Below are 15,192 nucleotides of genomic sequence, written 5' to 3' on the forward strand. Positions count from 1 at the left end.
CATAATTGCTCTTAGTTTATTGACAATTAAAGTAGTATGATCTTTCCATTTCAAGTTGGACGAGATAACTAATCCAAGATATTTATAATTTATTACTCTTTCTATATAAGCACAATTATAAATAGTATCACTGGATGAAAATCATCACATTCATGAAATTTAATTTCAGTTGTCTGTGTATTTAGATTCATTAAATTAAAATGCATTTATTTGGTTTTACTTGCATTAAGCTGTAGTCCAATGCTCTTAATTCTTTTATTTATGGTGTAAATGTCTTTTTCTAAATTTTTTTATCAAATCTTCAGTTGTGTCAGCAGCACAAATTAAGACAGTATCATCTGCAAATGACCAGAAATATTGACATTATGTATTTCATTTATATAAATTAAGAAAAGTATTGGTCCCAAAACCGATCCCTGGAGTACACCTGTATTTATTATTTTAAAAACACTTCCACTTATTAATTCTTACCGACTTTCCTATTTGTAATAAAAAATCTGAACCTGTCAATGGGAAGGCCTCTTGTTCCAATATTTTCAAGTTTTTCTAATAAAATATCCCAATTCACTGAATAAAATGCCTTGCTAATATCAATGAACACAGCTGTTACCTTTTTATGATTATATGATTTGTTATGGAATACTACAGACAATCATTTTCTTCTTTTTTTTTACTTCTGTTCTTTCTTTATTATTGAAGACCACTGTTTGTACAAAACGAGATTGAATAATGCAAGTAACAATAACTTCAATAATAATACCTTCTAATTACCCTCAACCTTATATTATACAAGCAATAATTTCCCGTTCATTCTCTTGAACGTTCCTTCATGAAGTTTTAAAATTTTGCATCTCACTTAATCCCCTTGCCTACTTTAATCTGCCCCAGGATAATCAAGGTTCTACTGTATGTGCAAAATTCTAATAGTTTTTAGAGATCTGTTTAGATGTGTCCAACTCTTTCCTAAGAATTGATTGCATTTAAATTCTGAAGTGCATCTATGCAAAATTTGTACAATGTTAATGGTAGTGTATGTAATTTTGTCAACAACATAGACATTAAAAATGTAATCAGTAAATAATAAAGGCAGTTATAAATTATATATATATTTGTCTTTATTAATGAAAATGTTTTATATTATAGAAAAATGAGTTTCTCCTCCATGAATGTCTGTAAAATGACATACACATATTAATTTTTTTTCCCAGTTCATTCAGAATCCTGAGAAGCCACCCACGAGGGAAACACATTTTACTATACCTGTAAAACAGCTGTGTTATGCTCATTCAATACAGATATACTTGCGCCAGAATATGCTACATTTTCTACATAATCCGAAATATACAGACAGTAGAAAAGAAAACCATTTCAAGGTAAAAAGAGTCATTAAGCACAAAAATTTCAACATCATATTAATGCAGATATAATTTATTAAATCATAATTTATGCATATTTATCCTTATGAAGTACTTCATACAATACACTAGCTCAAGAAAATATTTTTCAGCAAAATTTTTTACTCTTTTGTTTATTCTTTCCTTTTATTGTTTTGGAAGAAGCTCATCCATATTCCTCTGCTGAACTTCTAACGAATTGGTACATATTGGAATGTGTGTGTACGTGTAGCGAATTTTCTGTGAAGTTTGTTTCTGTGTAATGCTTGTTATGTGTACTGCTGCCTTCTGCTATCTATTTTTCTGACTGTGTGAAGTGTAATGATTGAATAATATACCATTGTAGGCCTGTTTCCCTCTGTGACAAGACTTTTTAACAAGGAGATCAGTTCGTATTTGTGTCTCAAAACAAACAGAACTAGTAGTTTCAGCCTATTTCATCTGATATTAATTGTTGAGGTTGGAAAACCATCAAGTTGATACTCAGTCACTACAGCCCTTAGCCTGAGATAATCTTATTCTTTATATGAATATATTTGTGTCATGGCTGTAACATATGAAAATTTTAACTTTAAGAATCACACATTTCTTTTATGTACAAAGTCATATTTACTATTTGATCCATTTCCTCCTTTTCCTGAATGATTTCTTTACATGTGTTTAATGCAATTCTTTACATTTAAATTTATTATCAAAGAAATGAATACAAAAGTGTATATGTTTAATAAAGGGTTATTCAAAATGATGTACAGTATTTTAAAATATTATAATAAACTCATTTTTAAACATACACTTACTAGAACAGGTTTAAAATAAAGAAAAACTCTCAATTTTTCGAATTCCCCTTAGCTGGTAGCGCTATGGGAGCTGTGATGGCACTACTATCGCTGTAACTAAAAATAGCATCTCAGCAATAATGCTATATGCTTGGCCTCCGACGTCACCTGACATCACACCATGTGACTTTTTATTGTGGGCTTTGTGAAAGACAATGTGTATGTGCCACCGCAACCACACAACGTGGGTGTCCTAAACACACATATGTAATGCTGTGAACTTAGTGACACCAGACATGTTGAAACGAGTTTGGTTAGAATTAGACTATTATCTGGACATTATCCGTGTTATTCAAGGAAGTCATATAGAGCATTTATAATGTGATAAAATGAAAATTTTTGAGTTTTCCTTTATTTTAAACCCATTTTGGTATGTATGTTTAAAAATGAGTTTATTATAGTATTTTAAAGTACCGTACATCGTTTTGAATAACCCTGTATTTTCAGTACAAGTAATTTTTAAAATATGTCCTAGTACAGGGGGTTTTCAACTTTTCTCGAGTGGTGAGCACTGCCTGTGCTCATCATCATCAAAAGAATAGCAACCCTTATGGCAACTTTGACATTTTTGTACTTGAAATCTACATAAATACAATTTTTACAGGGTGTTTAATTAAAGCATTGATCAAGTGCTTGCAAGCCCAAAATTGGACACAACACAAGCATTGAGCACTCAAAGCACTCTTGGTGCTTTGACAAGCAATAGGTTGAAGATAGCACATATAATGTACTATGACAGCCATTTTTTTTTGGTAGCTTGGTTATTACATTTTTTATCACCTACAGGCATTTTCCCAGGAATCTTCTGACTGGTCTCAAGTGGAAGATAATGATATATTTTTGTATCACTCCTATCAGGGATCTGGATATTCTGGCAGCAAAGGTAAAAAAAAAGGAAAACTAAGTCAGTTAATTAGAAAAATCACCCTTTTGTTCATCTTATGTTATATTCAATTCCTTGTACATTTTCTTTTTTTCTTCAAATATTAGAGATTCTGTGATCATTTTATCACAAAAAGTGCTTGATGTCAGGAAGGTCAATTGTTCTATAAATGTTTGTTTAGAATTTAAGCTCCTTTCACATGGAGCGGATGCGGGTCTGGAAGAAGTTTTAACAATTGGAATATACTGATCCTTTCAGAGGAGCCAAAATGCTCCCGCATCTTCGAAGTGTTCAAGCGGCATGGGGGTCCGGACATCGCCTGCATGTGTCAAAACCTAAGTGCAGGCTCCACATCTGCACATACAAGTTTTGACAATTAGGTTATTCTGAGCTATTCACATGATACGGATGCAGAGCGAATTCATCTGCATCTTTGGCTACTTTTTAAAGATGATTTTGCACGGAAGTTTTTTAATTATTTGCCATAAATACCCTTAAAAACACCATATGAAAGTCCCTGTTCATCAATAGGATGTACCCATATACGTCTATCCCTCTGTTTCCTTCTGAGGTAAAGGAGATATAGCAACTTAAACTGCTCTTGTCCATACTTTATAATTTTATACAATAAAACGGATAGGACCAAAATTATAAGCTGTTCTGTTCATTATGAATATTTAATTGACTACATATTTTAATAACTTTTAAATTTAATTAAATAATTTAATTTTTTTCTTTTTAAATATTTGAAATTATTTTAAAAATATAAATATTTTTGGAACTATTTTAAATATATATATTTTAATTTTTAATCTTTTAAGCTTAAAAAAAAATACTTTTATTAAATACGTTATCCACGTACAGCATTCACTCAGGGCCGGATTAAGACGTTTGAAGGCCCTAAGCACTTGAATAATTTTGGTGCGCCCCCCCCCCCCCCCCCGAAACATACAAGTATATTGAGTCTATAAACTAAAGAAAAAAAGTGAAATCTTATATGTCAGAAGTGACTAATCTAAGGATGGGACTTCGCTCTAAAAGGTTTATGAAAATTATTTTATAAAACTTGAAAAAAGCAACCAATAAATTAAAACCAATAATATCGGTTGCATTTGCTCAAACGCAACCGATCAGCTTATTGGTTGCATTTTTAAAAGAATTATTAAATTTTTATAGTGTAATCTGGGCTTAAGGCCGGGATTACACTATAAAGTTTTATAAAAGTTGAATAATTCAACCAAATATTTGAAAATATTTTAAGATTAAATTTATTTTCTCCCATCGACTACTTGTGAGGATCAAACTGAAGGCATCTTTATACAGGGCCGTCTTAAGAGTATCATGGGCCCCCCGGGCCAAGTGGTTTTTCGGAGGCAAATTTTTCTACCAGGTTTTCTACCTGGCAAATCCTAGAAAATTTCAACCAGATCTCATTTTTGTGAGGCCCCTCTTCTCTTGAGGCCCCCGGGCTGTGCCCATGCTTTAAGATGGCATTGTCTTTATACCTATATTCTATGGGGCTCTAGATTTAACCACCGAAGAATGGGCTCTAGGCTGCCTATGGGCACTCTCTCTCTGAATCAAGGTTGAAGGAGAAAAATAATTACGGAAATGGCAAAAAAATAGTTTTTATGCATAAATTTCAAACTAAAGATGCGGACGTTTAGTCCGCATCTTTAGGGCTCATGTGAAAGGGTATGTGGACCCGCATCCGCTCTATGTGAAAGGGGCCTTAGAGGTAGTAAATTATAAATTTTATTTATGCTCTTCATATGTAGTATACCCTGAATGGAAGATGGCTGTTGCTGATGATTATTATTTTTTTGGTAAAAATCTAATGAAGAGGAATGTTTTATACTTGACTACCTTCCAATTCAAACTAAATGTGTACTAAATGTTTTGTTTGCACTTGAGTAGCATCATTCTTTTTATAATCAAAAAGTATTAATTTAAATACACATACAAGGTGATCCCCAACTCTGCAAACAAATGACATTACATATACATTTAGACAGATTATTTTCTTCTTGCAGCCATACTTGATCAGTATTCTTTTCAGAAATTCTTTTTCAAAACATAATCTTTCTTTTGATTAATCATTTTTAAATATTTCCCTATGAAGGTGTGAATATTGTGGGTGTATTTTTGTGTGTGAATTATTATGAAAAAAATGTTTCATATATAAATATTTGCTTAGATTTCTTTGCTATTCAATTTTCTTTCAGGAATTGCTTGCATTATCTTATCACTTGTTACTGGCCAAGGTCATCCATTCAAGCATTTCAACAATTCCCTTCCAAATCCTTCTGCTTACCAGGATGGACTGTCTGAGAATGACTTTGATGAACTTACCTCAACAACTCTTCATGTTCCTAAAAAAACTAGAACTCCTGGTATAAAATTGTTTTTTATTTATATATATTTTTCTATATCATTTCTATCTATTTACAAACACATTCACACATTGATCTTTCAATGTATAAATGTCACGTTGCATAATTAATTTTCTCGGATAATGTTTTATATTACGATTAAATAATCGACGTTTGGGTGTACCCAAAATTCCAAAACGAACACGGCTATACGCGTTTCGGAACTATATGATGTTCCTTCATCAGTAGCAGAAACAAAGAAGAAAGAAAATATTAAAGAATCTCCTTATAGCGGGAGTTACTCGCTGTTGTAGACAAGAGTCAAATTCAAAATGAACCGGCAACAAATGACACAAACCAGTTGGTCAATGACCTATCTAGCACACCACCCTTCTCAAAAATCTAGCAACAGTTTCTACAATAATTATTCTTCTCCATCAGCACCACTATCACGTTCTCGGTTGTGATTGGCTCCTTCATTTTTCTTTTTTCCGTCCTCTTGCTCTACTCTTTTGTTGCCGGTTCATTTTGAGTTTGACTCTTGTCTACAGCAGCGAGTAACTCCCGCTATAAGGAGTTTTTTCAATATTTTCTTTCTTTCTTTGTTTCTGCTACTGATGAAGGAACTTCATATAGTTCCGAAACGCGTATAGCTGTGTTCGTTTTAGAATTTTGAGTACACCCAAACGTCGATTATTTAATCGTATTATCAAACCCAAAAGGTAATCCATTTCTAATGTTTTATATGTTTCTCTCCTATAGCATATTGTCTTCATAGGTTAAATCCATTTAGATTTAGCTCAAACCAGGGTTGTTTGGTTTAAACCATGTTAGTTTTTTTCAAAAAATCAAATAAAAGTTGCCTAAATATAATTTTTTTCCTTGAAAAATATCATATTGGTTCATTATTAGCCAAAATGTTTCATTTTTACCACATTTTATATCCTTGGGGTACATTCTGATGGTATATCTTTAAATGACATAATATTTCATAAGTGGTTTTTTTCAAAAAGTCTCATAAAAGTGGCCAGAATATATATATATTTTTCATATGAAGTATCTTAGTTATTTAAAGTTATATACAAAAGCCAAAATTTCTCATTCTTACAACATTTTCTACCCTTTGGCTACATTCTGATGCTCTATCTTTAGCAAATTCATGAATAAGGATTGCATCACACATCTAAATGTAGTGGTGTATTATCTCACAGGGTTTCTTTTTCCCTTCACAAAGAAGCAGCTACAGTAGTGATACCATTATACTAGGGCCAGGTGGTCCTATAATCCAATAAAGACACCAACTGTCCTTAAAGGACAAAGACTGGTGTACTAGTAGTTACATTACCTCACATACATTTTCATTTTCTTTCGCATAAACAGATTTATGAAAAATAATCAGCTATATACAGGGTGATTATAATTTAAGTTTTGATTCCGAAACTATACAATAAGTACTGATCAGAATGACTTGAAAATTTGCATGAATACTCCTGAAGCAATGGAAGTTTTTTTCGCAAAAAAAAAAGTACAAAATGTGCAAGTAGATTATGCTGTACTTGGCCAGCAGTATAATCTATTTTGTGCAACCACATCATTTCGGCACTTCCACAGCATCAGTGTGTGGATAGAACTTCTATCAAGATGCACATTACAATACCAGCAAAGAAGCTGCTGAAGACCCATTTTGACAGGATGCACCTTAACCGTTGCAACTTTTGGCTGTGAGGGGTACCTCAAAATGTTATAAACAGTGGTCAGATTGCAAACTTTGGTGAATTGCAATCTCCAGCACATTCCCTATATGTTAGAAGTTCCTCAGGAATATTAACGGGGGGGGGGGGGGCGTTTGGTTTAATAAAGCTGAATTGCAAGCACATCTACATTATGACCATAGGGCATACTCCGATTCTGTTGTTGAATAAGAATTTTTGTGCTTTCAACCTCATAGCCAGAACATGCGGTGGACAACATATTTAACATTTCTTAAGTAAGTTGTAGTTATTTGTTCAATTACTTCGTTTTTTGTGATGTTTCCATGAATTATGAAATCGTGAAATGCTATAATTAAGGTATCATTCTGCCATGACTGGCTATCGTTTCCATTCTGCGAGCAAATTTCCCACATGTTCGATGATGTCATTAATTTTACATTTTCAAATATTTTTTCCCTTTCATCAAATAAAATTGAATTTTTTCAGAAATATTCATGTCCATTTTCAAGTTATTCTGACAATCGTTCTTTTTTTACAGTGTTTTGAAATCAGAACCTTAGTTATAATCACCCTATATATCATAAATCATTGCTAATTAATCTGCATTATTTATGCTTCATTAAATACATTATATTCACCTAGATTTTATTACTTTTTGCAAAATAACTTCCTAATTAAGTATACTGAAAGTAACTGGAGAAAAACCTTTATATTTTATATGATTAATAATAACATTAAAAGAATTTTCAAACACACAGTAATCCATTGAGTTAAGCAAAAAATAATGAAATTGCAAAAGTTGGTTTTTGTTAAAATGTAATAAATATTTATTGATTAATTGGCATGGGAATAGTGTTAATTACATTAATAATTTTATTTTAGTTAATTATTAGAAGTTCGAATGATTTTTCAGAAATTTCATTGTTTTTAATGTTAATACTATTTAAAACAAAAACCGGTTTAAACCAAAAAAACCTGGTTTAAACCAAAAAAAAACCGGTTTTTTTACCAACCCTGGCTCAAACATTTTTTTCTTCTTTCACTCTATCGTAGTGTATCTAAAAATTTGTTTTTGTGTGACAAGTGTTTTGTTTTTCACTTTTCTGTTTACTTTTACACCTTTACGTTTTTCATCTTTTTTTAAAAATGTTCACTCATTGAAATTTTATTTTGAAGTTTCACTAATAATCATTTTTGCTAGCCTTTTTTTTAAAAAAATAAAAGACTGTTTATAAGTAAATTATCATTATTAAGAAAAATTTTCCAGTAAATTTACGTTTACATAAATTATCTTCCTAGGTCCAGTAGCTTTGATAAGGTTCCAGATTTGGACTGTTGGCAAAGATATCAATGATCTCATTGAATCCAAATTGCGTGATGCAGTGCGTCATTCTCTTTGGGATTTGTTGATGGAATATAAAGTTTTGACTGCTCCTGTGTCAGATGCTGATGCGCAAGAAGATATGCCCTGTTTTAGTGAGCCAGCTACGCCCATAAGAAGTATGTGATGCCTTTTGAATACAGATTTAATTGTAGGAATTAAAATTAAAGACGAAATTCAAAGAAAAAAATTAGCTCTGTGAACGCATAGTAAAAAGTTTCAAAATAATTGATAATTTGTTGATGTCAGGCAAATTTGAAATGTTTCACCCAGTTTTCCAAACGTTAGTCGAACATTCATATTAAGCTTCTATAATATATAAGAAACAAATCACTATTCATTCTCATTTTTTGTGATTTCAAGTGATAGTAAGAGTGTCTGTGTATATTTTTGTTTAGCTGTCACTATGTTGGATACAACACATGAAATCACTTTTCTTTCTGTTGTACTCTTGTATCTGTGAATTAACATATGTATCCATTACAATTCCAGACACATAATTTAATTCAGATGACTGGCTGATTAGACTGGGGATGTTGAAATAAATTTTAATATATGAGATTTGTTATTTTTTCTAGTGAATTTGAATCCATATGAGAAAGTTTATCCATTATGTTCATATTCACTTTTCTTTTCGAAGCAAGGAGAACGGGAAGAATTGTTACAGATGCCAGTCAAAAACCTAAAGAGTTTTCCCCAGCAACTAGTCTTCAGAATTCAAAAGATATATCCTCTTCAGTTCCAGACATAGCAGCAAAATCTCAATCGCCTCTTGCTACTTTTCACAATACAGCCTTCCAGGTATTTTTTAGAAATATTCATTTCTTTTTTCTGTTAATTCAGGAAAAGAAATCTGTGATGTGAGTAAAATATTATAATATCAATGAATGTTGACAAATTTTCTAATCAGAAACTTTTAGTAATTTCTTATAAAAAATACTGATATTGAATCACACACTCCTGTTTTAGAGGAAAAGACCAAACAAACAAACGCATACATGTTAACATTTTGCTGCTGTATAATAAATTTCAAATTATAAATAAGTTATGCAAATTAGTTTGTAGTTAATCACATGTTCTGGTATCAGTATAAAAAATAAAATAACTTGCATATGATTGTTACCCAATTTTTCTTGTGAATGTAGATACTACTTCTCCCCATATTCCTTTGTTATTTCCTTTATTAAATGAAATCTGACCAGGTTTTCCCTAAAATTTAATCTCATGTTTTACACACAGCAAATCAGTTTTTACAATGAAAATATGTAGCATAAAGCAACAATTTTTATGAGTGAAATTCTGTCTTTCATCTTGAGTAGATTTTCATTTATTTATTATCAAGAATCAATCTAGTCAAACTGATGGTGCTCACACGGACAAGAAGTTCTACTTCTTGCTCAGCCATCCCAACCAAAACTTTTTCTCTTGTTTATTCATACAGTTTGGAAATGGTCCCCAATCTGCTAGAGCAGAACTATATAGTGATGGTCAATCTCATTTTGGGTTGCAAACTTCATCTGGTTCGGAATCACGTGAAAATGAGAGGAAGAATTTGAATTTCATGTTTCATTCATTAATGAAACCATTTTTGCAATTTGGTAATAAATTAGGTAAGCCAAAGTTTTTTTTTCAAATTATTATAATTTTTTTGAATTTTTTTTGGAAATAAAATCTGATTTTTAAAATTATCTTCTATTTCAAAACTTTAGGCTCACCTGCATTATCTCGTTTCATCTTCTCTCTGCCATCTCGCCATTCTGTGTCAATCATTTTGACTGAGATTCAGAACATTGTTAAAAACACAGCTAGAGATCTTAAATTTAGCGCATTCATCAGAAAAACAAGTTCTATTAATGCTGATACTGAATTTGTACCTTGTAATACAAATTCAGATATGGTAAGCAAAAAAAAAAGAAAAATATCTGAATTCATTTTTATTTCTGTGTCATTGATAACATCTATATTTGCCAATATAACATATTTTCATTCATCTTTTTAATTCATCAGTTTTAAATATTCAAGTATATGCATCAATTTAAAAATATATATATATGAATTTATTGTTGTAGGGGGAGAGGGGTAATACCAGCACCTTAAGACAAAAACATTTTTTTTTTCGGAGTTGAAAGTAACTGAAAAAAATTTTTTAGTATTTAAACACATTAATAAATTATTTCTGTACCTTTTGCTATTTTTGAAAAAAAAAACCAATTCTTTCATAACTTAATATATAAAAAACAAAAAGTTTGTGCGCAAAGTGGTGGATTTACCCCATATAGTGTGGGGCAATTCTGCCATAAGCGATTAGATGTGTTTCCTGTAAGAATGTCACACATAGGTAAAAAAAAAACAAGTAAAAACATAAAAATGTATGTTTATCACAAATTACAAAAAAGTGAGAAACATTTGTAGCCCAACAATTTAATTTTAAATTCAGAGTTAAGTTGTCAAGGGATGACAATATTAATTGGGCTATCAAGTCATAATAAAAAGTGAGAATGTTTATGGACGTGTGCAAAAAATCACAAATGTAATTTTTAGGACTATCATATCCACTGCATTCAGAATGAGCCCACTTTGAACACACAATGCAGTGGCACGAAGTTTGTTATTTCAAACTCTATAAATCATATATGTTTGAACATCAGGATAACCAAAAGAGTCATCTTCATTATTGTTACGTAGGTTTTTCTTGTCAATATCTTTTGATGATGACAATAACTCATCAAAGTTGAGTTTCCTCTTGCCATAATTCTTAGCAGCTTTTTTTAAGGTTCTTAGATTGGAACTTATTGCCTTTTGTATTGATTCTGGTTTTTTCAGTTTGAACCCTGTCTATTCTCAACTTTTTCTTATTGTTTTTGTCAGTCTTATTATCTACCTTATTTTTTTTTGGATGCTCTGTTTTGTCTTTTAATTCCTTTTGTACTTTAGTGCTTTCCTTTTTTCCTTCCAACTCTTTTTGTAATTTACTGTCTTCAAGAACTGGCTTCATAGGTGAGGATGTTAAAATAACTGAGTGCTGTTTTCTATCTTCACCAGATTTGGTTTTGGGTTCAAGGTCTTTGGCTGGCACTGGTGAGAGCTCTTCAATTTTTTTTTTTTTTAAATTCTGTTTCCAAGGATGTGCTTGGTACAGGATTAGTATACAAGTCTTCTGATACTGAATGAGTTGCGCTGGTTACAGTGGAATCTGCTGTTTCAGAAGCAGCATTTTCATCCTCAATAGCTACTAGTTGGATTAGGGAATGAGCAGGAGCAACATCAGCTTTACTAAATTAGTTTGGTTGGAAGGGGAATATCCCACGAGACTTAAAGCCAGACATAGCTTCTTTTAAGGCACCATAATTTCACACAAGTATGGTCCAAAATAACACCATTTTCTAGATATAATAATTCATCATAATTTCTGTATTCAATCTATTCAAAAACAATTTTTCTTGCTTATAGTGCCTGTAAAAAGATCAAGCATTAATATTAAACATTTTTTTTTATTCCTTATGCAGCTCAAATATGGATTTTCCAAAAATTAAATTTTGGACCATTTAAGTCCCAACTATAGTTCATCATATATTTTGTTTTATAATTCGCTTATGAACCATAGTTGAGAGAATCTACTTCAATTTTATCATATATCCATCTTTATCTTCTTTTCTAAAAGAAGATGAAGAAGGGGTTTCTTTCTGAATTCGACCCCCAGAGGGTCAAAAAAGGGGGGTTCATGGAGAAATCACACCTAGCCAAAACCGCTGAAGCTCATTATGAAATTTGGTTTGAAGTTTTATTTCATGACTATGAGAGGGTTTTTCAAAATTCGACCACCAAGGGGGGATTGTATTAATTTGGCCAGTTTCATTTTGTTAATTCACTGAGAAGGGATTTTCCAAAATTCAGCCCCTCTTAGGGAGGGGGTACAAAGGTTATATGGAGCAATCTTCACTGAGCCGAAATCGCTGAAGCCATAAATATGAAATTTAGTCAATATTGTATTTTATAATGTAAGTGCTCACACTAAGACAGGATTTCTGAAAATTCATCTCCCAAGGGGGTCATGAGGGTTTCAAATGCTGCATGGGGGAATCATAGATGAGTAATTTCAGATTACCAAATTTACGTGAGCGATGCTGAGGGTAACAGCTTGTGGTCCAAAAAAATGGTTGGACCATAGTTGAGAGCAAAGTAAAATTTTCTATTATTGTTCCTATAATTATTTTTATATGCACGCAACAGTAAAAATGTTAATTAAACATATGTAAATATTAAATTACATGGGATACAGAACATCAATAGCGCAGAACAGCTTGTTGTAGTAACTTGTAGCCAAGAAAGTTTGCAGCTGACAAGATAACGTGAAAACATAACCCAAGATTGTTGTAGAACAACAACTTTTCCTCTGTTAAATGCTGTTACCCGGCTTAGGATATTTGGTTCAGGCTTCATTGAGCTAATTTTATTTTGCCCGAGAAAGTCCCTTACCCAGTCCATTCCAGCAATATGCTTGTTAAAATTGTGTTTGATTCCATTTTTTTCAGCCATATCAAAAACCAAGCACTTCGATTCAGTAGTTGTGACTCCGTAAAACCATTTTTCTAAGAGAACCACATGTTCAGCAATCTGTTTTTCCTGCTCGAGAATAAATATGGGTTTTTGTCCTAATGACAACTTGGTTTAACTTTTTTGATTTACATCTATTTCGCAAAGTTGATCAAGGTATTTCTAGTCTTTGGCAGCTTTCTTCTTAGAAACTCATTCCTGACAGCTTCAATTTCTTTTTGAAGATTTACTTCAGTCCATTTTGCCTTTTGCATTCTTGGGATTTGGCCATGTGAAAACCACAAAAAGGTTCGGATTAGGCCTAAAATCTGTTGTCATAAAACTCGATGTAGTGCAGTACCGCCACATGGCAAAATCGCTCCATTATGACATTATTGTAGTTCGGACCCTACAGCTGGCAAGAGACTGCACAAAAAAGAAATTTTCATACCAAGTATCTGATAATATGTACACCATTTGTTAATATTCTAGCACAGTGGTTCTCAACCGGTACTCCATAGAGCCGTAAGGGCTCTGTGTGAACTCCCAGGGGGTCTGCAGCCGATCGAGGAAAATAAAAAAACCAGTAAATTTGAAAAAAATAATTATTAATATTTTTGAATAATAAAAATAAGTCAGTAACTTTGATGAATAAATAAAAAATAGGCCTACGAGCTCCATCATAGAAATTATATGTTGGAAAGGGCTCTGTGGGTTAAAAAAAGGTTGAGAACCACTGTTCTAGCAAAACTAAAAAGCACTCATCTTCATACAAATGTCACAAGTTGAACAGATAGTGAAAACTATAGAACGATGGAAAATTTTCTTATTTGCAAACAGCACACACACACACTAGATGCAATGGTGGTACTGGCTGAAGCTTCTGCTAGGGCAGAGCTCACGTATAGCAACAACACGAGGGCCAGTATAATGAGGTGGCGGATTTATACCCCTCTCTACTATTCCATAATTTTTTTTTCTCTCAGTATTTATTTTCAAACTCATCTAGTGCAAACTCAACACAAATTTTTAATTTACTACATTATTTACACTATATATATATTCGAAAATAAATTTATAATAGATAAAATAATCATTTCAAATTTTATGTGTTGATTTTCCTCTTTGTTATTCCTTATGTACATGCAATGGAACCCCATTAATATGACTAACCTCTTAATCCAAACAGTTATCAATATTCAATGAAAAGACCCCCATGCACAAGTACATCTTGGACATGGATCTTTAGCCTCTGGAACCCTGATCGAGTAGTCATAGTGACAGACTCGCATGGTGATGACCTGGGTTCGAACACCACCATTACCACAGTGGTGGTCTGCTGAAGTTGGTTTTCCATAGTTACCCACTTTGAGGCACGAATGTAAGCCGATGTCCCTATTGAAAAGTTTCACCATAGAGAGCAACAGGCCTACAATGGTACAAATATTCAATCATCTCCTCTCACAATTTGAAAAATAGATGGTAAATGCAGACTTTTGCCTAGGCTGGAGCCCCAAGCTGAATGGGAGGGCCTCACAAAAAATACAATTTATTTTGCAGAATAATAACTTTTCCTAGGAGCTCCAAGAAGGCACTCTATGGCCCTGGGTAGATGGCAGCACTATAATAAGCATTACACAGAAACACACTTCACGTTAGGTTCACAACACATTCACACATGTACTTCATTCATTAGAAATTCCATAGAGGAATGTGAACAAGGTGCATGTGCAGTAGTAGCTCCTGGAACCCTCTCAAAGTTTATCATTATTGATATTAATTGTAGTTAAATATCATGGGTGTCCCTCTTGGACCAAGGGCCAAAACTGCCTATCTTAATGCACAGACCACATGCTTTGTGTTTCTTGAGCCATTCAGCACATGTACTGCATTTCTGTGGAAGACATAAGTATCTGATTCTACCAGCTCCCAATCATTGTTGAACAGGGTGGAATTATAAGGTCAGTAACACACAGTCTTGTCTAACATGTAGGGAATGTCGGTAAATGTTTATTTTTTAAGGTTGTGTTCTAAAGATAAAACCCAGCAATTCAAATTGTTGTTCCTGGTCCTAATTAGTT

General features: G+C 32.5%; 1 protein-coding gene across 2 annotated transcripts in view; it reads left to right on the forward strand.

Annotated features, from left to right (window-relative positions):
- The window catches only part of LOC149088387 (KICSTOR complex protein SZT2-like), a 110,526-nt gene that overhangs the window by 73,494 nt on the left and 21,840 nt on the right, over positions 1 to 15,192 (forward strand). For both annotated transcript variants that reach the window (XM_089247470.1, XM_089247469.1), the window contains exons 42-48: positions 1,209 to 1,373; positions 3,017 to 3,113; positions 5,339 to 5,506; positions 8,497 to 8,697; positions 9,219 to 9,379; positions 10,020 to 10,188; positions 10,288 to 10,475. In XM_089247470.1, the coding sequence (XP_089103596.1) occupies positions 1,209 to 1,373; positions 3,017 to 3,113; positions 5,339 to 5,506; positions 8,497 to 8,697; positions 9,219 to 9,379; positions 10,020 to 10,188; positions 10,288 to 10,475 (1,149 nt within the window). The remainder of the gene's footprint in view (positions 1 to 1,208; positions 1,374 to 3,016; positions 3,114 to 5,338; positions 5,507 to 8,496; positions 8,698 to 9,218; positions 9,380 to 10,019; positions 10,189 to 10,287; positions 10,476 to 15,192) is intronic.

The sequence above is a fragment of the Pholcus phalangioides genome, unplaced genomic scaffold, assembly GCF_987345545.1.
Source record: "Pholcus phalangioides strain wild (caught in Gottingen) unplaced genomic scaffold, Ppha-v1.0 ptg000003l_1, whole genome shotgun sequence".
NCBI lineage: Eukaryota > Metazoa > Arthropoda > Arachnida > Araneae > Pholcidae > Pholcus > Pholcus phalangioides.